This window comes from Equus quagga, chromosome 7, assembly GCF_021613505.1.
Source record: "Equus quagga isolate Etosha38 chromosome 7, UCLA_HA_Equagga_1.0, whole genome shotgun sequence".
NCBI lineage: Eukaryota > Metazoa > Chordata > Mammalia > Perissodactyla > Equidae > Equus > Equus quagga.
This window is the reverse complement of record NC_060273.1, coordinates 79977252-80001127: the sequence shown is the minus strand read 5'-3', so window position 1 is coordinate 80001127 and position 23876 is coordinate 79977252. Positions and strand designations below refer to the sequence as shown.

The following is a 23876-nucleotide window of genomic DNA, read 5'->3' as shown; positions in this document are numbered from 1 at the left end:
CACATGCCACAATTAGAAGGACCCACAACTAAAAATACGCAACCATGTACCGGGGGGCTTTGGGAAGAAAAAGGAAAAATAAAATCTTTAAAAAAAAAAAAACAGAGCACAAGCTTTACAGACTGCCTGGATTCAAATGCTATTTCCAACACATGCTGGGTGACCTTAAGCACGTCACTTAACTTTCCTGTGCTTCAGTTTCCTCATCTGTAAAATAACAACAGTAGCTACTTCATATAACAGTTGTGAGGATTAGACACATTTAAATTGAGTAATGGGTTTAGCAGAGTGCCTGGCACATAACAAGCACTGAATAAATGCTACCCCAGGTGGCATGCAGGAGTTAACTATTCTGTGAACTTAGCCAGCCCCCCACACCTGACCTGCTGCTTTGGAGCTGGAAGCTACAGTACTTCCTCCTTTGGCTGAATATACTAGCGGGCCAGAGTGTTTGTAAGGATGGGAACAAAGAGAATTATTTTCTACCTTTTCAGTTTCTTGAGGGCAGGGACTGTCACATCTGAATATCTGTGGTACTTAGGAGTGACAACCCTAGATATATGTTTAAAGGCATTGGTGTTTCCCTAACATTCTGCCTTAACTAAATGGGGAAAGAAAATCCTCCATGCCTCCCAATTTATACTCCTGATAAGGAAAGGGAAATGCTCCTCCCCTCTCTGTAGCAGAGGTCAGCCAGCTCCTAGGCTGAGATTGACAACCAGAAGCAGTTTTCAGTCCAAAAGATTTCCATTCTTTATTACTTGACTTCATGATGGACAAATACCAGTCAGAGCAAGGACACCAGTGCAGAGCTAACCCCCTAAGACGGCCTTGTGCCGAGGTTCTGAGCTAGGGTCTTAGTGTCTACCCTCATTTCCCAAACCCAAGCAACCCTATGACCTGGATTTCTCAAGAACCTACAATTGAGGCTCTTACATATTTAACACCTAATACAGTGCTAACTTAGGAAGACACATTGTTCATTGATGAGGATTTGGTAACAACAAAATTCATTAAGGAGCCATACTGCCTGGGTAAAAATCCAATTCCACCATTCATTAGCTGTGTGATCTTAAACAAGTCACTTAATCCCTCTGTTCCTCAATTTCTTTATCTGTAAAACATGCATAAAAATGACTACCTGCCTCATAGGATTGTTGTAAAAATTAGTTTATATATATAAAATGAGTTCATAAAAAGTTTTGTATGCAGTAAGCAGCTGAAAAGTGTTAGCTACTGTTGGTATTGTTCCTTAAAATAACATGAATCAAATCACACGGTACCTATATAGTTGGAGAACATTAAAAGAAATCATATGGGAAAATGTTGCCCTTTAGGCAAATACAACTTTTCACAAAGTAGATAACTAAGTAAGTTCTAGTTTTTTGTTTTGTAACTCAGAATTTCCACTTAACTGAGATAATTGAAATGTGAACACATGTGCACCAATCTCTTCCCAGGTGGGTCCTTGGTTCTACCTTTCTGGGGAAAATTATCAGGAAATGACCCAATAGGGAAGGCAGTAAGTCGGGGAGCCCTCCTCACACTTGGAAGTGGAGGTGCTTCAAGCAGTTTCCTCCTCACACTAACTAGAGTTCCTTCTTGGGGGTCGGGCAGTGTCGGGGGTGGGGGGCGCTGGGACAGAGGAGCAGCATCTTTCCCTTGGCCATCCCCACCTAGCGTAGCAGCAGCTTTTCTCTCCCTTTTGCCCCCAGCCCTTCTGAGCTCTGAGCTCAAGGGCTCAGGGAGAAGGCCAGAGAGGTAGCTTCCCTCTGGACAGACAGGCATGAGCTAGGAGAGCTACGACCGGAGGCGGTAGGCTTCAGTGGCTGGCTTAGAGAATACAGCAGTGCCCTCTGCTGTGAAGCATGCATGTGGCACTCCAGGAGCAGAGCACTTGCAAACCGTGCAAAATCAGAGCAGCTACTGCCCTCCTTCCCTCCTGCTCACTTGTAAAAATTCTCTCTGCTCCAGAACCCAGCAAGATGTCATTTTTGTCTCTATTATATCTCAGTCTGGGCTTCAGAGCCCTTGGTCCTTTTCTGGTCCTGTGCTATGACTACTACTAGGATAATACCAGAGAATGACAATGTTCAATCAATTCCACTGCCACCTAGACCAAGTATGGCTGTATCTTACTATGCTGACAGAGCCTACTCGCCTTAAAGAGCTCTAAGAAAGGAAACCCTGAGCTATTGTTGAAGACTGCAGTTCACAAAGTCTCCCTTAAGTCCAACTGATCTTGCTTGGTACTTTTATATTCTTTGATTCCTGTCTTCACATAGCACAAATCTCTACTTCCAAGCATCCTAAATCCTAAACTTGTCTTTGTGAGATGTGAAAAGGAGTGGGGAAGAGTCTGGGAAATGGGAAAAGTTAAAATCCCATTGAGACTGTAGATAAGGAACCTTGTGATCTCAACTCAGACCTATCAGCCGCCTTAGAGAATGTCAATCATTGTGGTTTTCTGAGCCTAGATACCAGAGTGCTGAGTCTGGGGCACACTTTCAGCTAACTCATACCATGGAATGATCTAGGAAAGGAAAGCCTGAAATATTGCTGAAAAATGCAGGTTAAAAGGTTTTCCTTAACTCCAGAGCAGTGGTTCTCAAGCATTGGTGTGCATCAGAATCACCTGAAAGGGAGATTACTAAACCCCAAATTTCTAGGCCCTAACCTCAGAGGTTCTTATTTAGTAGGTCTGGGGTGGGGCTCAAAAATTTGCATTTCAAACAAGTTCAGATGATGCTGATAGTCCAGGGCCCAAACTTTGAGAACCACTGATCTAGAGAAAAGCATCATGGCCTCAGCTCTGAACAGAGATGGTTACACCTTTATGTCTGAAGGAGACTGACCTTATACAGATCTTCTAGGGGCAGACTGGGCTCACAATCACATCCCTCATTCTGCAATGTTTATTTTCCCATTTAAGAAAAAGAGAGAAAGGGAAACAAAGAAGGAAAATACAAAGATGGACAACTCTCTTGCATAGCCAGAAGCACAGGGAGAGAAAGAGCTGGCTGGCTTGTGAGAAGATATGAGTAGTTGGGAAGAGAATGCAACTGCTTCCTGAAGCAACACAAATATGTATGCAACCCAAGGCTACAGCCTTATAGAGCCAGCTCCAGGACTTAACCACAAGCCAGCAGCTTTACTGAAACCTAACCAATCGCCAGGCCTGGGATTCCATTAGTTTGGCAGCCTGTTGATTTGCAGACATCTTTTAACAATCTTGGGTTAATACATAGAAGATAGCCTCTTTCTGCTCAGAGTTTCTACAGTGTCTTTTGACGACTCCCAGGCAGCCAGGGGCTGACCCGTTATCATGGGCTCACGTCTTTCACCAGCAAGGCAATCTGCTCCTGCAGCTGCCGCTCCCCTTCCCACGCTTTGTTCTGGCTCCGACACCTCAGCAGCTCAGCCTTATGGTCCTGGTGATGCATAGGGCAGTAGCTCTGTGGTTCACATAGCTCCTGAAAGGTAAAGGACAGAGTAAGGGATCCTCTAGACTCCTGAACTCTGCCTACTAAGTATAATAAGGAGGCTAAGAAGGAGCAGCAGTTTCTTTTCAGAGGGATTTGCACACCCTGGGAGTTGCATGCTAACGTTGGCTCCCCCAAGTCTGAGTTCCCCTGTTGCCCCACATGCCCTTTCCTTTACCATATATTCTGGAAAGAAATCTCTGTAGCCCCCTTTGAGGATATATAGCTCTGGGTAGTACAATGCAGGATACCGGTTCAGAGCCCTGTCCTCTTCTCTCAGAGAGCGGCACCTTTAGAGAAGATCCAGAGATGGGTGGGGTAGAAAGAAGCAAGGTTAGGATTTCATTGGCCATTTACTGGGGATGGGGAGAAAGACTAGACTATTGCTAGCTCCAAAAAGGACCTCCAGATCTCACTGTTCTTGCAAAACAGGTTCAAGTAGCACACTTTCTCCTTTCCTCCATTGATGGCTCATTCCCAATCCTTTTTTCTTCACTGCTCCACATTTTTAAATTGTAGAAACCCTTTCCTTCCACCTCCCTAACATTCTTCAAACTGCAGTAGAAAGCATTTGTTCATTTCAGTCTCTGTCTGAACTGCTCTGGGAAGGTTCCCTGGTTGTAAGTCTCAACTCAAGATCCATTTCCACCACCCGCCCTACCCCATGTAGACACTCACATTCGGGGACCCCTCTCTGAGGAGAATTCACAGTGGAACACGATGATTATTCTTTTCTGGGTGTCCAAAGGGACAACGGGCTTCTTCAGAAAGAAGTTATACAGTTCTTCCTGACTGTACAAGTTTAAGGCTCCCTGTAGAAGAATTTTAGTAAGTACTTCCTTAAGGGCCTGTGGACAGTTCCAAAACTTAGAAATAACTGGGATACCATCTTGGGATGTTTGGGCCAGGAAGGCTAGACTAAAAGCACTTTCAGGGCAGAGACCTAATTATATCTCTCTATCTACCCCCAGGGCCTAGCGTAGAGCTTGGTATGTAGTAGTGCTTGATAGATGTTTGCAGAACTGAACCACCCTAAAGTGTGGAAATCATTGTGAGGAATGTCTATGAGCAGTAAGTGTTTGCAAAGTGTTTCTCAGTCCTTGGGTTAATGCTTTTATTTCCAGGTAGGAGCCCTTGGCTCCTATAGAAAAAAGGGAGATTGGTCTAGGAAGGAAAGAGAAAGTAAATTGTTCAAGATGTACAGAATTAGAACAGGAATGAGGACTTCAGCCTTGATGTACTCCAAACGTATAATCTATGCCCTGGTTTTAGAGTTCATAAATAGAAAGCTATTTCCAGCTCCTCCCTACTAATGACCCCAATGTAACCTCACCTGGATGTGTCCTCCCAGGTACTCATATGGATAGCGGCAATCAATGATATAAAACTTCTCAATCAGACCCTGGAACTTCCCCGACAGCAAGGCAGCCACCTGCACAGAAACTGTGATTGAATACCCTGCCCACTGTCACTCCCAGGGAGAGAAGAGCCAGTCACACAGTTTCTTATTTGCACTCCCTTTAGTCACCCAGGACTCCACTGTATTCCCAACCTCCAAAGTCCTCCTGTGTTTGAAATGTGGCAATGGCTCAACTCCACTCCACATGAGAGGATAAAATAGAAAATGGCCTTTTTGGAGAACCAAAATAGCTGGTATTGCCAGGACACCAGGGAAAACCATATTCAGGCTACTCATCTGGAGGCAGGCATGGCTGCAATCAGCCTCTTAGAAGACACCCAAGGGGCCCAGGTAGCAGCTACAGAAGCCAATTTTGCAAGAAGAAATGGGAGATGGTTCCCCACCCTCCACTGTAAAGGAAGAAAGCAAGTCTTTCAGAAAAGGATATGGAAGGAAAGGGTTCATACCCAGAGGAGGAAACTTAAGCTACTTGTAGGAGTGTAAATTGGTTTAACCTTTCTGGAGGAAACTTTGTGAATACATATAAAAATAAATATAGTTACACTTTGACTCAGCAATTTCTTTTCTAACATCTTAAGTAAAGTACACAAAGATGTGGCACAATAATATTCATCTCAGCATTGTTTTAGGTTATGAAAATATTACAAATAAATATTCAATAATAGGGGTTTGGTTAAATAAATTATACATATCAGTATAATAGAATATTACATAGCCATTAAAAGGATAATACAGATATCTTTTTATTGATATAGAAAGATGTTTACAATGTCTCACTAAGCTAATTGAAACACTACATGTTCATTATGATCCTATTTTTATAAAACATACGCCAGAATAAAATGTGGAAGGCCATAGGAAAATATTACTAGTTGTTATCTCTGGTGGCAAGATTATGGGTAGGGTGACTAAATAATTATTGCACAAACCAGGACACTTTTGAGAATGAAAGACAACACTATTAATAATTACCCTGCATTAATAGGCATAAAAGGGATTATAACATGTAAACCAGGAGGTAAGGTCACCCAAATTGGGTGATTTTTCCTTTCTTTTCTTTCTTTCCTTTTCTTTCTTTCTTTCATAACAATTATATATCATTTGTTTCATTAAAAACAAAAGTGACAGAAGAATGGGATAAAAGGGAGTCCTTTAATCCAGCTTCAGCTGAATGAGGAGCCCATGTGAGTAAACACAGTGACAGAAATACAAATGAAAGTGGGGATTTTAGGGACAGAATAGACCAGATGGTAGCTTACGTAACCAGTTACCATCTCCAGAAATCTGCTTACTGTTTCTGGGTTGACGTACTTCAGATCTTGGTGTCTCCCTGACACGGTTGGCAGCACACATACCTAGAAATACCCAACAGCTGAAATAACAGCAAGTTTTCTATACCCAGATTTGAGATCAAAGACCCATATATCATCCTTCTTTCCAAATGACCTTTAAAATCCCAGATGCCTTCAAAAATCAATGGTGTCTATAATATGCATATGCAGCAGTTCTAAGAACTGATTCTAAGGGACTAATTAAGGATGTGTACAAAGTTTTAGATTTAGCTACAAATATGTCCATCTTGGTATAGTTCACAAAAGAAAACTGTAAAAGTAAATATCCTATGAGAAGGGACTCATCAAGAAATTATGGGCAGCCAAAAAAATGAAATACTATGCTATTTAAAAATGATGAAATGATGAAACAGAACTGTTCATTGACATGAAAAGATGTTCCTGATACATCAAATGAGGAAAAAACCCCCAGTGGATCACAAAACTATAAACCATTTTTTTGTGGAAAAACAAAAAATATATCTGTGTATGTGTGTTTGTGAAAAGACAGAGAAAAAAGTCTGGAGGAATATATACCAAGATGTTAAAAGTAATAATACTGTGGTTGATAACCTTTGGGGTAGATTTCATTTTCTACCTTTTCTGTAATCACCAAGAATTATTTACATAATTTTAAAAGATGTTTTTAAAAAGAAAAAAGTAAGGAGCCAGCCCAGTGGCATAGCGGTTACGCTCATGTGCTCCGCTTCAGCAGCCCAGGGTTTGCCGGTTCAGGTCTCGGGCACGGACTTACCCACTGCTTATCAAGCCATGCTGTGGCAGGCGTCCCAGATATAAAATAAAGGAAGATGGTCACAGATGTTAGCTCAGGGCCAGTCTTCCTCAGCAAAAAGAGGAGGATTTGTGGCAGATGTTAGCTCAGGGCTGATCTTCCTCAAAAAAAAAAAAGATAAAGAAAGAAAAAAGTAAAAAGCCTCACACTTTCCTCACTGCTCTAGATTTTCCCAGAACGAACAAGGAATACTTTAGCATCTGAAAGTCTTAGGGCCTAGATCTACCACCACGCACCTTCAGGATATCAAAGAGTACTTAGTGAGGATGCATAATTATACCTAGTGTCTTCTGCAAGCAGAGAAGAAAAGATTCAGATCCAAAATGACTCACCGAAATATAGAATGGATGTAACCAAACTCACCTTGGAGAAATCACCAATCAGATGCCCCTGGTTAGAATCTTCCTCCAACATGTGAGTGATATTAACGTCACAGAGAGAGACTGTCTTCTTTAGACCTAAGCCCTGAAGATGACAAGATTCCTCTCACCCCCAATCCTCACGTTAAAGGTTTAAAAACCAGGGGATGGAAGGAGTGGAGACTCATTAAAAATATGCATACCCTTTGATCTAATAATTCCACTTGTTTTCCTAAGGAGATAAAGATATGCACAAAGATTTGGCTGTAAGGATGGATATCTCAGCATGTTTATAATATAGGAAAATTACTAATAAATTAAATATTCAATAACAGGCTCGTGGTTAAACAAATCATATTTGACATATTATGGATTAGTATTACACCATAAAAAGTATATAGTAGGTTAATTTCATTAACATGAAAATAAGTTTATAATATCATTAAGTAGGTTACAAAATACGTACTTTATAATACTACTTTAATAAGAGAAAAAAAATATTTGCATAGAAAAGTTTTTTGGGGGCCAGCCCTGTGGCCTAATGGTTAAGCTTGGCACACTCTGCTTTGGTGGCCTGGGTTCGGTTCCTGGGTGCAGACCCACAGCACTTGTCAGCAGCCATGCTGTGGTGGTGACCCACATATAAAATAGAAGAAGACTGGCATGGATGTTAGCTCAGGGCAAATCTTCCTCAGCAAAAAAAAAAAAAAGTGTCTGGAAGAAAATACATCAAGTGTTAACAGTAATTATCTCTGGCCTGTGAGATTATGGGCATTTTGCAACTGCTTCTTTTTGCTTATTTGCTTTTTCTATACTGTCATATACTGATTTTATAAAATAGTCAAATATATTTAGATTTTTTTTTTAAGTAGGGGTGGGGGTTGAGGGCTAAGTTTTTCAGAGGTTGTAATCCACGAAACCAGTGTGCTCTATGATGCTGTTTCCAACAGAATGCAGGTAAAAACAGCAGTAAGTATCCTTACCAACCTAAGTTCCTTGTATTCTCTCAGATCTTAAAAAAAAAGAGGGCTGGGAAGACAGCATGACAACGTCATTTCCAAAGAATAATATAACATAGATATTTATTGATAAATATTTTACATGTGGATGCAGATGTAGAAAAGGGAAAAAGAAAGATGGAAAGAATAAAGAGATAAAGTAAAAGTAGGGGCTGGCCCAGTGGTGTAGCAGTTAAGTTTGTGCACTCTGCTTTGGCAGCCTGGGGTTCACTGGTTTGGATCCCAGGCACCAACCTGCACACCACTTGTCAAGCCATGCTGTGGCAGGTGTCCCACATATAAAGTAGAGGAAGATGGGCACGGATGCTAGCTCAGGGCCAGTCTTTCTCAGCAAAAAAGAGGAGGATTGGCAGCGGATGTTAGCTCAATCTTCCTCAAAAAAAAAAAGTAAAAGTAATGAGGAAGAAGACAAAAAGGATATACTAAAGCAATCTCCATACTAGAAAAGTAGAGAAGACAATGAAATAAAAGATTAAACAGATTCTCATCTTAAAAAGTTCTTACCTTCCTGAGCTCTCTGTGGCTAGAACAATACTTCTTCTTTACTTTATCTGGTATTGGGTTGTCCTTGAATTTTACCACCTGCTTCAGTATTGGCCTGTTCAAATTCTCTGGCAATGAAGGAGAGCGATACAGCCTGCTTCTGTTCAGAGATGCCTGTTTGGGAATATCAAACCCCTAGGTTCTTACTCCTCAAAGTATGTCTGTAGCCCAGCAGCATGAAATCTCCTGGGAGCCTGTTAGAAATGCAGAATCCCAGGGGCTGGCTGGATGGTGCAGCAGTTAAGTTCGCACGTTCCGCTTTGGCGGCCTGGGGCTTGCCGGTTCAGATCCCGGGTGCAGACATGGCACCGCTTGGCAAGCCATGCTGTGGCAGGCGTCCCACGTATAAAGTAGAGGAAGATGGGCACAGATGTTAGCTCAGGGCCAGTCTTCCTCAGCAAAAAGAGGAGAATTGGCAGCAGATGTTAGCTCAGGGCTAATCTTCCTCAAAAAAAAAAAAGAAATGTAGAATCCCAGATGTTAGGCCTCATCCCAGACCTACTGAATTAAAAATCTGCATTTTAACAAGATGCCCAGGTGATTTCCAGAAACACTCAAGTTTGAGAAGCAATCCCCTAGGTAAGCAACCTGTCTTCCCCTCCTTATTAACATTTTTCTCCTCAGACTGCATGTTCCATCTCCCCTAGATGTTTTAACTCTAGCCAAACCAAATTCTCCAGCTAACTGTCTTATGTGTACCAATTCTGGTAGGAGAAAGCAAACACAAGCTAAGTTCCTCCAGTCATGTGATAAAAAACAAACCCAAGTCCAATTTCTCTATAGGATCCTAAGACACTGACAACAAGATTTAAGGACCCCAACAAAACCAGTCCACATTTTATATAATCAATATTCTACACTTCCTAGGATCCCTGCCAGTTATCTCCCTATGTCTAAACTGCCCTGCTGCAAGCCACTGAGGACTGGACCACATTGCTGGTTGAGCACACCTATTTAGTGGCCTAGAACATGTAAAAATAATCTGGGTCCATCAGGTTCCCTCTTCTGGAAGTCTAACTTGGAAAATGGAGAAACAATTAGGCAGCAGCAGATGCCAATGCTTAAAAGGAAGAAGCCAAGAGATAAAGTAAAGGCCATGAGGCCAACGATGAATAGATAGATGAACCAAAGCTATGGCAGGAGAGGACACATAGTAAAGGATTGAGGAGCAGGCTACCCAGCCTCCGTGACAGACTTCCCTTCCTATAATTTCAATTTTGCCCTGAGAAGAAGGGCAGGGGAGAGGCAGATCAGGATTTCAAATTCGCTGGCCTTGGTGCAATCTTTGTTTATTCTAACCAAAAGAGGCTCTCTAGAACATGGTGTAGGGGCCAGTCCAGTGGTTTAGTGGTTAAGTTCCCCTGCTGCGCTTTAGCAGCTGGGGGTTTGCGGGTTTGGATCCTGGGTGTGGACCTACACACTGCTCATCATGCCATGATGTGGCGACGTCCCACATACAAAATAGAGGAAGATTGGCACAGACGCTAGCTCAGGGCCCATCTTCCTCACTGAAAAAAAAAGAAACATACCGTAATTGTTAAGCTAAGGGCTTATTTTAAAGAGTTTGGAATTAATTAGCTACTAAGTGAACTATATCCATTTTTTTAGTGCTATATCTAAGAAATCTTTGCCTAACCCAATGTCACAAAAATTTTCTCCTGTTTTTTTCTTCAGATGTTTTACAGTTTTAGGTTTTACATTTAGGTCTATGATCCATTTTGTGCTAACTTCTACATATGGTGTGAGGGATGCATTGAGGTTTTTGTTTTTGTTTTTCATATGGATTTCCAATTGCTCCAGCACAATTTGTTGAAAAGACAAACTTTTCAACATGTAACTGCCTTTGTATCTTGGTCTAATTATCAGTTGACCATATATGCATGGGTCTGTTTCTTGAATCACTATTCTGTTGCACTGACGCTTTAGAGTTTTGGTAGCTATTATGATGGTGACAATGAAGGTGATAAACATCTTTTTGGGTTTCATATAGTCCAAGGATAAGAAGCCAGAAATAAATGATAGTAGGAAACTACTTTAACAAACAGACACAGCCACTACTCTTCTGACAGACTCTTTCCAATACATTTACATGAAAACAAAGGGAAACATCGCAAACAGGGTCATGGAGGGATGATGATGATGATACTTTAGCTTTGTCTAGTTAGCTGGAAGTTTCCCAGTTCCTAGAAGCTGGTGTGGGGAGACACTAGGACCAGCTGGGATAGATCAGACTCAAAATCAATCTATTATTGGTTTTCATTTTTTAAGGAATCATTGGCCTTTCCAAATCTGGGGGTTTTAAGCTCTGAAAAGGCCAGAAAGAAGAAAAGGAAACTTGCTAAGCTTGATTCTACCTGCAAATTTATAAAAGGTTTAATTGAATAATTGAATTATTGTTTTGTAAACTAAGGAGGCATCACCATTTCCTCATAGCCTATACACTCATAGGCCTGGCTTCTGTCTGCACTACTCTACTGCTCTTGTCAACAATCTTCATGTTGCCACATGTTGCTTCCACCGAGTTGGCTACTCCCTTCTTCTTTGGCTTCAACAGCACCTCCTAGCTTTTTTCAGTTCGGCTCTAGGGTAGGCGACCCCTATACTAAAAGAACTGTGATGCTTCTCCCTCTCTCTTGCTCCTTCTTAGTCTTCTTTGTCTGGCCTCTTCGCCTACCAAACCTCTAATAGATGATGGATTCATCAAGGCTAGGTCCTGGTCCTTTTCTCTTTTATCTCCTCACTCTTGCCATAGGTGATTTTTTTTTTCTACCCATGAATTAAAATTTTCTCTCTATGCTGATAACTCTCAAATTTCAATCTCCATTCTTCAAGACCTCTGCTCTTACTTCTAACCATCCGTATCCACATATCTGCTTAACGCTTTTTGAGTACCTACTAGGTGACATAGCAGTGAAAGAGACAGACAAACAAACAAACATACTCTGTACTTCACAACTAGAGTGACCAACTCATCCCAATTTGTCCGGGACTTTCCTAGTTTTGGCATTAAAAGTCCCATATTCTAGGAACTTCCTCAGTTGCAGGCAAACCAGGACAGTTCATCAACCAGTTCTCAACTAAATATCTTCTGCTTGAGGAGGCCTTTCCTAATTACCCCCATTTAAAAGTTCCCTTCTATTAGTCTGTATCTCGGCCCCCATTTTGTTTCTATCATTACACGTGGACAATTTGCAATAGTTAAATTATTTTGTCTGTTATGGCAGTCATTTGCAATTTGGCTACCAAGCATCCTATTTTAGTAAAATCTCAAACTAGATGGGAGGCAGCCCTACCTTCCAATAAAGAGGCCAAAGGGGGAAGATACTCCCTTTTCCATTCTCTTATAGCCAACTAGATATTCCTGCCTGATTTTTGAACCATGATGAGTAACACAAGAGCATGGGATTGGTTGAGACATTTTTATGCATTAGAGTAGAGAATATAGTAGGTGACAGCAAATGTCCCTGAGCAGCAGAGTCCAGCAGCAGGTCAGATTATGTTCTGTGGCAGGGTGCCAGTAACGGTGGCACTGAGTGTCCAGCCAGCAAGTGGTAGCATCCCAAGCACAATGTTCCTACAGAACTTCGGCCAGGCCTTACCTTGTTTTCTGGCCTTCCTGGTAATTCTGAGTTCCCCAGTACCCTCCAGAAAATCCCTTTTCTACTTGAGGTAACTAGAATCAGTTTCTGTTATTTGCAACCAAGAACTCTAACTAGACCATCTATTAACTTGATAAACATGGGTGATTTTTTGTTCTCTGATGTCTCCCTGACAAGAATTTAAACTCCAAGAGAGCATAAATCTAGTCTGTTTTGTTCCCATTGTATCACCAGTGCCTAGCACATTACCTGACAGTTAACAGGTGCTCAATAAATATTTTTTAAATGAATGAATTAGAAATCACTAAGGTTATACCAATCTCCAAGGAGTTCACTGCCTTACACGGTACCTACTTTCATTTAGCATCAAAAAGGCAAACCAATAACAAAAATCCCTACCATTTTTCTAATCTAAAACCTACTGCTATGCATACTCTTATACAGAGGACTCACAATTGAAAATGATCTTATGAGTCACAATCCAAGAAAATGAGCCCATAAAGGGATTTAATATAAAGACTAACAAAATAAATACCTAACAGCCATATGCTGTTCTTCCATGTAAACATACAAAACTTTCAGAGATTTCCTGGCGTCAGTCTATTTTAAATCCACTCTCCTATACCATCTATATGACACAATTCAGAACATATCTGAGACTATGAAAGACCTTCAATCAGCATAGATTCAATTATGTTCACTGTACTGTACTTATAATTTCACAAAAGCATATTAACACACCATAGACAAATTTCCACCAATAAAATTTAAAATAAAAGGATTTTCTTTTTAATCAACATTAAATTCAACTTACTAAATTAACACTGGTTGAGATTTGACCATATTAACTGCAACACTTTGCAAATTAAATACGAAGACTAACTAAAATATATTTGTAAAAGCAACATTAAATGTTTATTTTACATTGTTCTTTTTTTTTCAGAAGGCCTAGCAAACTTTTCTCTATGCTAACTATCCCTAACTTGCTGTTTTTCCACAAATCTACTCTCCATTATCAGCAAGTCCTCAGAAATGTTTGTTTCAGGAAGGTCACTGTCAATTCTCCCAATACACATCCTGCTCCTTTTACATTATATCTTGGTTCTGTTGTTTTCCCACAAACCAACGAAATTAAAACAAAACAAAATTTAATACTATGTTATAGAACAGTAGCTCTCAAACTTTAATGTGCATCAAAATCACCTGGAGGGATTGTTAAAGCACAGATCATTGGGTCCCAACCCCAGAGGTTCTGATTCAGAAGGTCTGGGGAGGGCCCATAAATCTGCATTGCGAACAAGTTCCTACCTCTTACAGCTGCCACTACGCCAGGGACCATACTTTATAGAGGGTTCTAGATCTGCACGACCCACTATAGTAACACTAGCCGCAGGTGGGTATTTGCATTAATTAAAACTAAAGAAAATTAAAAATTCAGCTCCTCAGTTGTACTAGCCACAATTCAAGTGCTCAATAGCCAGCCACATGTGGTGAGTGGCTATTGTATTGGACAGATATAAAAAAACATTTCCATCATCTCAGAAAGTTTTACTGAACAGCATTGTTCTAGATAATTGATTCACCATCCTTCTTAACGCTTTAGTTCATTCAAACTCAGGGTATTCAACTTTACCGATCTTACACAAAAAGCAACTAACATTATTATATGTCCCTAGGATGACTTTTACTTCCCAGGTATCTTCAGCAGGAAACACCATAATATTGCTAAAAACATAGGCTCTGGAGTCAGGCAGATCTTAGTTTAAATACCGGCTCTGCCACTTGCTAACTTTATGACCTTGGGTAAGAGACTGTACCTCATGGCCTAATGTTCTCCTCTTAAAGAGAGATAATCTTTCAGGACTGATACGAGAATTAAATGTGATGATGGATGTAAACTGCTCAGCACACGGTGCCTGGTACATTCTAAGTAGTCAATAAATGGGAGCTATTATTATTACCGGGCTTTCATTTTTCCTTTCCACTCTAGCCCATTACTACCCTCAACATTAAAGCCCATGCTACTTCTCTACACTCGTACAAAGTTCACTGACAATCCATGGAGAGTGTGACTTCTCAACTCCTCAAATATTTACACCAAGCTTCTCCTGCATTCCACATTAACCTCTCAACAAACTGAGATGAAAAAAAATCTGCAACCATCCTCTATCACTCCGTCACCAAGAATTCAAATGTGACATGTTCTCAAATTGATTAAAATCTCCCCTGATTCTCACAACTTTCTACACCAGTTCCTTTCTATCTCGTCAGCAATTTTCAATCACATGACTGTTTTTACTTTATTGAGTCTACGCAATGACATTTGGCTCCTGATCCAGGCTTTGGTTCATCATCATCTACTCTCTGCTGCCTTCACTATCAACTAGGCTTCCTTGACCCGTTTTTCATCTACCATTGGCAACCTCCAAGCCTTACTTAGTCACTCCTGGAGTTCCAAAGTGCCTTGCTTCCAGGGAAAAGCATTCTTGTAGGAAGAGAGTATACCATGCAGGTTTGTCTTATAGGACCTCAAAGATACCATTTTATTAGCCTTTTAATAATTCCCTTCCAGTTTCCGAAAGTTGACTATAACTTTATCCACACTCTTCAAGATCCTCGTGTAACAATTTCCTCTGAGTCATCAGATTACTTAAACTTTCACTTTGCTGAGGACGTCAAGGTCATTGAGCATCCCTGATCTATCAGTCTTCTTCATAACTACACACATTTTGATTCTTACACTATAATAATTAAGCACTTATACTACATCACACTATAATAATTAAGGCCTATTAATTGGCAAGTATAATTCTAAATGCTTTATGTGTAATTAACTCATTTAAACCTCACAACAACCCTATGAAATAGTTACTAAAACGATTTCTTTTTTATAGATTAAGGAATTCAGGCATAGGGAGATCGGATAACTTACCCATACAGTTACAAGCGGCAGAGTCAAGCTATGAACCCAGGCGGTCTGGCTCCACAGTCTATACTTTCTAGACCACTATGCTCCATAGACTCCCATGATCTTGACTTTTCCCTCTAATCTCAGATAATTTAAAAGTCACCCTCCAATCCGGGCTGGGAATGGTCCACAGATAGGGCTAGTTAGCTTTCGCTATTATGTTTTAATTTTTTACAAGGAGAATATCTTCAAGTATAATTTGTGAATTAAAAAATGTATAAAATGGGGCCAGCTCCGTGGCTGAGTGGTTAAGTTCACGCGCTCCGCTGCAGCGGCCCAGGGTTCAGATCCTGGGCATGGACATGGCACCGTTCCTCAGGCCACGTTGAGGCGGCGTCCCACATGCCACAACTAGAAGGACCTGCAACTAGGATATACAACTGTGTACCGGGGTGGGTGGTGGGGGGACGGTTGGGGAGATAAAGCAGAAAAGAAAAAAAAAAAAAAGATTGGCAACAGTTGTTAGCCCAGGTGCCACTCTTAAAAAAAAAAAAAAAAGGAAGATTGGCAACAGTTGTTAGCCCAGGTGTCAATCTTAATAAAAAAAAAATGGGGCCGGTCTGGTGGTGCAGCGGTTAACTTCGCACGTTCCGCTTAGGCAGCCTGGGGTTCGCTGGTTAGGATCCTGGCTATGGACATGGTACCGCTCTGCAAGCCATGCTGTGGTAGGCGTCCCACATGTAAAGTACAGGAAGATGGGCATGGATGTTAGCTCAGGGCCAGTCTTCCTCAGCAAAAAGAGGAGGATTGGCAGCAGTGAGCTCAGGGCTAACCTTCCTAAAAAAAAAATGTATAAAATGACCTACTACAAAGCTACAGTAATCAAAACTATGGTACTGGTATAAAGACAGACATAAGACCAACGGACTATAATACAGAGTTGAGAAATAAACCTTCACATATATGGTCAAATGATTTTCAACAAAGGTATCAAGACCATTCAATAAGGAAAAGATAGTCTTTTCAACAAATGGTGATGGGAAAACTGGATATCCACATGCAAAAGAATGAATATGGGACCCTGACCTAACTCTATACACAAAAATTAACTCAAAATGGATCAAGACCCAAATTTAAGCAATAAAACTATAAAACTCTTCAAAGAGTTTCTGTTTGGGGTGTTGAAAAAGTTCTAGAGATGAATAAGTACATTCTCAACAACAGGAAGATACTTAACGCCATCAAATTGTATACTTAAAAATAGTTAAAGGGTAAATTTTATGAATATTGCAGTTTACCACAATAAACAAATGTATAAAATGAGTAAGTACATAAAATTGACCCCTCTGTTGGTGTCCTAGATTTCTCCTTTCTGATTCTTGAACAATGTTATTCCTGTATGTATCCACTACTTCATTATGTCTCCTCAGTAGCTAGCACTCCTTCTTCAAGAGCTCTTTCTCTCTGCCTTTAAACTTGGAGTCATTAGCCTTCATTTTCTCCTCTATGCAGATGGTCCTGAAATGTACATTTCCAGTCCTGATGGCTCCAATGCCTCATTCAGTATTTCCATTTAAATTTCCTTTGCCACCTCTAACTCAAATGTTCCAAACAGAACACCTTAGTCTCTTTGATTTCACCTTTCTTTGCAAATTCATTATAGCACCACCATTTCTCTAGTTACTTAAAGTTAAAAATAGTACCCTTCTAAACTCCTAGGTCCTTTTTTCATATCACTCTGTCATTCATAGCACTTTTGACAAGCTATCATTATGACAAACTGGTTTTAATACTTTATCATATTCACAACAATCCTATTGAGGAGGTCTCCTTTTATTATTATGCTCTCCATTTTATAAAGGAGAAACTGAGCCCTAAGAGTGTTTAAGTGTCTTGCTCCTGGTCATGACACTAAACAAGAGAATAAGACTAGAATCTACTATATCACATTTGCCTTGCATAATGAAAAAATTTAAAAAACACATCCCTACACATATTTGTCTCAAAGAAATGAAGTTGATTCAGAAATGCTAAATGCCTCAGAAACTATCTTTGACAAATCAGTATGTGATCAATAAGCCATAGGCTTCAGATATTCCTCCCAGTGATATGGGGAGGATAAAAGAAGACAAAAAGATACACTGTAAAATACCTGAAAAATCATGCTAGGTATATTCCATCCATTACCACTATTCTAGAGGCATCACTTACACCAGATTACATTGATGGTGATCAACTCAAACTAACTAGAGCCTTCTCACCCAGCAATAAGAAGAATCCCACGGTAACCTTATACCCTATCAGTCAGGTAACCCTTAGAGTGTAAAGACAGTATCTTCTTGATCTCTGCAGACCTACCACTTAGTACAGTGACTGCAACATGTTAGATATACAATATTGTTTATTCAAGAATGAAGGAAGATGAAAAATGCAAAGATACCATAAGAGAGCACTTTACCTTGGCCTCTTCTTGATCATCCAGGGAAAACTCCATCAATTCATCTGAAAACTCCTCTGTCTGGTCTTCTAGTTCTGGATTTTTATCCAGTTTTGGAACTCTAGTAATGGGGCTGCCCAGATATTTCATTTCATTTTCCACCAAGTTTCCATTGTCCTGTCAAGTATACTGACTATTAAAAACTACCCAGGACCTTTACCTTATACCATATACAAAAATTAACTCAAAATGAATCAAAGACCTAAATGTAAGAGCTAAAACTATAAAACTATCAGAAGAAAATATTGGGGGAAAGTTTCATGACATTGGATTTGGCAACAATTTCTACACAGGCAACAAAAGAAAAAATGGATAAATTGGACTTCATCAAAATTAAAAACCTTTGTGCATCAACAAATACTATTAACAAAGTGAAAAGGCAACCATCAGAATGGGTGAAAATATTAGCAAATCATATATCTGATAAGGAATTAATATCAAGAATATGTAAAGAACTCCTATGACTCAACAACAGAAACAAACAGGACATTTCTCCCAAGAAGATATACAAATGGCCAATTAGCCCATGAAAAAATGGACACATAACTTGTAGTCATTTTGTTGTTGCTAGTGCCATTGAGTTGATTCCAACTCCTAGTGATCATGGGTACAGCAGAGTGGAACCCTGCCCTGTCTTTTTGCACTATCCTCTCATCTTCAGGCGCTATATCAAGCAATGCCCCGCTACTATTCATAGGGTTTTTGTGGCCAATTTTTTTGGAAGTGGGTGGCTAGGTCCTTCTTCCTAGTCTGTAAGCTCCACTGAAAAACTGACCACCATGGGTGACGCTGCTGGTATTTGAAATACTGGTGGCATGGCTTTCAGCATCCCAGCAACATGCAGCTGCTACAGTATGACAACCAACAGTTGACTGGTGTGGTTCCCTGACCGGGAAACGAACCCTGGGTGCAGCCGTGAGAATGCTGTATCTTAACCACCAGACCACCAAACTAGTCATTAGAGAAATGCAAATCAAAACCACAATGAGATACCACTTCATATCCATTAGAAGAGGTATTAAAAAAAACCTCAGAAAATAACAAGTGTTGGTAAGGACATGGAGAAATTGGAACTCTTGGGCATTGCTGTAGGAAATGTCAACTGGGGCAGCTGCTATGGATAAAAGTATGACAGTTCCCCCCAAAATTAAACATAAAATTACCATATGATCCAGCAATTCCATTTCTGGGTGTATACCCCAAAGAACTGAAAGCAGGGATTTGAACAGATATTTGTATACTAATGTTCATAGTAGCATTATTCACAATGGCCAAAAGGTAGAAACAACCCAAATATTTACTGACAAATTAAGGGATAAACAAAACGTGGTATATGCACACAATGGAATATTATTCAGTCATAAAAAGGAACGAAATTCTGATATATTCTACAACATAGACGAACCTCGAAGACATTATGTTAAGTGAAATAAGCCAGATACAAAAGGACAAATGTTGTATGATTCCACTTACATGAAGTACCTAGAGTAGTCAGATTCATAGAGACAGAAAGTAGACTAGAGATTACCAGGGGCTGGGGGGAGGGAGGAAGGGGGAATTATTGTTTAATGGGTAGAGAGCTTCTGTTTCAAATGATGAAAAAATTCTGGAAATGCACAGTGGTGATGGTTGCACACAACACTGTGAATATACATAATGCCACTAGACTGTACACTTAAAAATGGATAAAATGGCAAATTTTATGTTATGTATATTTTACCACATTAAAAAAAAATCACACACACAAAAGACTATCCAGTAATTTACCATGTTCCAAGTCTTCCCTTCCTCCAAGAAATAAAAAACATGAAACATGATCAACTTTATCTACTTAGGACAGGATATATTAAAATGGCTTTCCCATAGGATTGAGATTAGAATCCAAATCTCTTGAGTATCCTGAGTCCATAGTCTATTAAAAGCAAATGAGTGCTTGGGTAACTTAAGACTCTAGTAGCTAAATGGACAAATGACACAATCATTCATCAGAGGAAATATACATGGCTAATATTCACATGAAATCACTACTAATTATTATTATTATTATTTTTCTGCTGAGGAAGGTTGGTTCTGAGCTAACATCTTTTGCCAATCTTCTTTTTACTTGGGGAAGATTGTCACTGAGGTAACATCTGTGCCAATCTTCTTCTATTTTGTATGTGGGACACTGCCACAGCATGGCTTGATGAGCTGTGCAGAGGTCCATGCCTGGGATCCAAACCTGTGAACCCTGGGCTGCTGAAGTAGAGCATGCAAACTTAACCACTATGCCAGCAGGCAAGTCCCTGAAATCACTACTAATTATTTTTAATGTTGAATAAAATTTTTTACCCAATTAGTAATTTTTTAAAAATCGTAACAAATCATTTATCCAAATGAGCTATGGATTGCTCATTAAAATGTAAATTCTTATAAACTTTTTTGGAAAGGAATTTGGCAATATGTATCGAAAGTCTTGGGGCCAGCCCAGTGGCACACGATTCAGTTCACACGTTCTGCTTCGGCTGCCCGGGATTCGCCAGTTCAGATCCCAGGTACGGACACGGCACCACTTAGCAAGCCATGCTGTGGTAGGCGTCCCACATATAAAAAAAAAATAGAGGAAGATGGGCATTGACGTTAGCTTAGTGCCAGTCTTCCCCAGCAAAAATAGGAGGATTGGCGGCAGATGTTAGCTCAGGGCTAGTCTTCCCCCCACCCAAAAAAAAAAAAGCCAAAAAAAATAAAAATCTTAAAAACATTTATATCCCTTAACCCAATAATTACAATTCTTGGTACTAATCCCCTAAAGAAAGAAAAAAAAATCTGACATACAGGCAAAGATTTATGCTCAAGAACTTACAAGAGACCATTATTTATAAAAGCAAAATTTGGATACCACTAAGTGTCCAACAATGACCAAGTAATTAGGTAAATTATGGTCCATTTATCAGAATAAAAGTATCTGTTAAAAAATAAAATTTATTAAGAGTTTTAATATTAACTTTAAAAATAGGATATAAAGTTATATGTAGGATATGACCTCAACTTTGTAAAACTTTACACACAATTAAAAGATTGAGAAGCAATAAGTAAAATGTTAACAGTGGCTTTTCTCTATGAGATAGCTATTTTCTTTTTTATACTTTCCTATATTTTTAAACCTTTTTCACAATTGGCACACAGTACTTTTAAAATCAGGGGGGAAACACTTAAAGAACAAAGAAGAAATTTCTTAAAAGGCCTAACAATTTTTTCTCCCCTTTAAAATTTAAACAAATAGAAAGATTAGAGGACATACGTCTCCTCCCTTTCCCTGGTCAAACGTTATTTCTCCAACCCTTTTGCTCAGTCAAGCCAGCTTAGAAAAACTCAAAGGGTCATAAATCCAGACCTGCTATCCTATACCCCACAACACTTCAGCTGACCCTTGATGACAATGTCCAGTGACTCACCAGTAGAGAAAGCGGAGACATATAAGGCCCCTCTGGTCTCTTTCGAAACTTCAGGTTCCTGGGTGCCCACCACTCTAAAGGCCTCGAAGTGTTGTTTTCCTGCATAAGAAAAACTACATTTGCTGGAGGAAGAGAAGTGCTGGCAGGCCCTGGTAAAAACATTTCATCTGGTGAAGCCATGAATAGCCCTCATGAAACACATTAAAGGTAATCAAGGTTGACCCTATATCCTGAGGATATAAATTATGCTTTGGATTTGATGTACACTTTGTAGATTTGCTTTAGAGGATGCTAACTTTATGATTAAAGCAAAAGGAATAGAGGAAAAGAAGAGCTGACTGGGGACAGGATGGTGAGATTTTTAAAAAGTGATTTTAAAGGGAGATTAGAAGGACAGTATTAAATCAAGAAAAAGCTGATTAGAACAGCCAAAAACATAGGCATAACTTAGTCAATGTGAGAAAAGAAGAACAGCAGCTATCCTTTATAGATATTGACTTGGGGGAAAGGGTGGAAGGCAGGGACGAGAAAAAGATGGCTAGAAAAGGGGATTAGTTGAAGGGATTAGTTAGAGAATTATCTTAATGATTAGGTGGCTCTGAAGGAGGCCCTGAGGCTTAGACAAAAAGGTCCATGGCTTTCTTAGAACAGGGGCTAAGAAACTAAGAGGGAAATAAAAAGAAATTAAGAAATCCAGACTTGTATGTGAAACCATGCAAAAAGTATGTGAACAAGTTACATACATTATCTCTCTCTGTTTAAAAAAAAAAAGAGAGAATTTATCTCTAAATTCCTAATACTACAGTACTAGAGATTTTTGTCCTTAAACCAATCAACTGAACATGAGTAATAACGGCCTGCTGTGGAAGACTTGGAGCTAGGTTTTTATCCTAGGGTCAAACTTTAAAGAGAAAAAAACAAAACATACCATAAAGAACTTTTTTCCTATAGTGATGCAGTTTGTTTGTCTAGCGAACTGAGGCATAAACAGCTCTAGGTCTCATAATGACACTGATGAGTTGCTCCACTCAAAGAAAGAAAACTGCTAACGTATCTAGGTTTCCATTAAACACTCACATTTTCCTTATTTGTGGATGAGCTACATATCACATCTTTCTTCTTGTTGCTGTGGTCCAAGGCATTTGGAGTGCTACAAAGCAGCTGTGCCTACAAGAGACCATTTTTTGAGACCATCTAGCATCTTCAAGCCACAGCTGAGCTGGAAAGCCTCTGCATCCCACCTGAGAAAGAAACCCCACCCAAGAAAGAAGGGCTACTTACTGGGCTGCATTTTATAACGTTCTGGTGATGATTCCTATAGATCAAAAGAACTGCAGTTAGTTAAGCCCCAAATACTGTTTGGTTATTCTTCAGTGGCTCGGGGCATCCCAACTTTTCCTTTCTTCCATTCTAGGAGTCCTATATCTAGTTATGTCTCCTCCGATAACAATACATAGGGTGCTCTCTGTGGTAAATATCAAGACATTAAGTGACATAACTATATATATATATATATACACACGCATCAAAGATGATGAGTTTGTCCTATATCTTATGTAGACAAATTAAACAATTTAGTAATTTTCCAGCATTGACTATTGGGAGCTAATATTTACTTTTTATGAATTTCTATCCTCCCTCCCAGGATTTTATCCAGTCTACATGGGTTAAGACATTTTAAGCAATTCAAAGAAAATACAAGCAATACAAAGTGAAATTTTCACATGTATTGATAAAAATAGTCATGGAAAGCCTTCCCTCGTGCACCAATGTAGCACCTAATTTACCTCAGCATCAAAGGATAAAGTTCTAAAAAGATTAACACAGTCAAATGGAAAACTTACAATGAGTTTAATAAGTTAAGAAGTTGAATTAAAATTACTTTTCATTCCTTGAGTATTCTCTGATTGAACATTTTAAGATCTTCAACAAAGAATCCTCATGAGTAATAATAACAAATATTATTAAATGCTTGGTATGTTCTAAGGATTAAATTTCCCTATAATGGCTGTTTATCAGAAGTGTTATTATTATTTTTTTAAGATTTTTTTTTCCTTTTTCTCCCCAAAGCCCCCTGGTACATAGTTGTATATTCTTCGTTGTGGGTCCTTCTAGTTGTGGCATGTGGGACGCTGCCTCAGCGTGGCTTGATGAGCTGTACCATGTCCGCACCCAGGATTCGAACCAACGAAACACTGGGCCGCCTGCAGCAGAGCGCGCGAACTTGACCACTTGGCCACGGGGCCAGCCCCCTAAGATTTTTTTTAAATTTTTTTCCTTTTTCTCCCCAAAGCCCCCCAGTACACAGTTGTATATTCTTAGTTGTGAGTCCTTCTAGTTGTGGCATGTGGGATGCTGCCTCAGCGTGGCATGATGAGCGGTGCCATGTCCACGTCCAGGATTCGAACTGACGAAACACTGGGCCGCTGCAGCAGAGTGCGCGAACTTAACCACTTGGCCACGGGGCTGGCCCCAGAAGTGTTATTATTAT

General features: G+C 39.8%; 1 protein-coding gene across 2 annotated transcripts in view; it reads right to left on the bottom strand.

Moving 5' to 3' along the window:
• Positions 1–618: 618 nt before the first annotated feature.
• Positions 619–23876, bottom strand: part of CDC25C (cell division cycle 25C) — a 31067-nt gene continuing 7809 nt past the window's right edge. For both annotated transcript variants that reach the window (XM_046666926.1, XM_046666927.1), the window contains exons 5-15: positions 22667–22700; positions 22463–22552; positions 21386–21484; positions 17913–18068; positions 8909–9061; positions 7390–7491; positions 6195–6257; positions 4816–4914; positions 4161–4294; positions 3661–3772; positions 619–3473 (exon numbers count right to left, since the gene is read on the bottom strand). In XM_046666926.1, the coding sequence (XP_046522882.1) occupies positions 3324–3473; positions 3661–3772; positions 4161–4294; positions 4816–4914; positions 6195–6257; positions 7390–7491; positions 8909–9061; positions 17913–18068; positions 21386–21484; positions 22463–22552; positions 22667–22700 (1192 nt within the window). In that variant the 3' untranslated portion in view covers positions 619–3323. The remainder of the gene's footprint in view (positions 3474–3660; positions 3773–4160; positions 4295–4815; positions 4915–6194; positions 6258–7389; positions 7492–8908; positions 9062–17912; positions 18069–21385; positions 21485–22462; positions 22553–22666; positions 22701–23876) is intronic.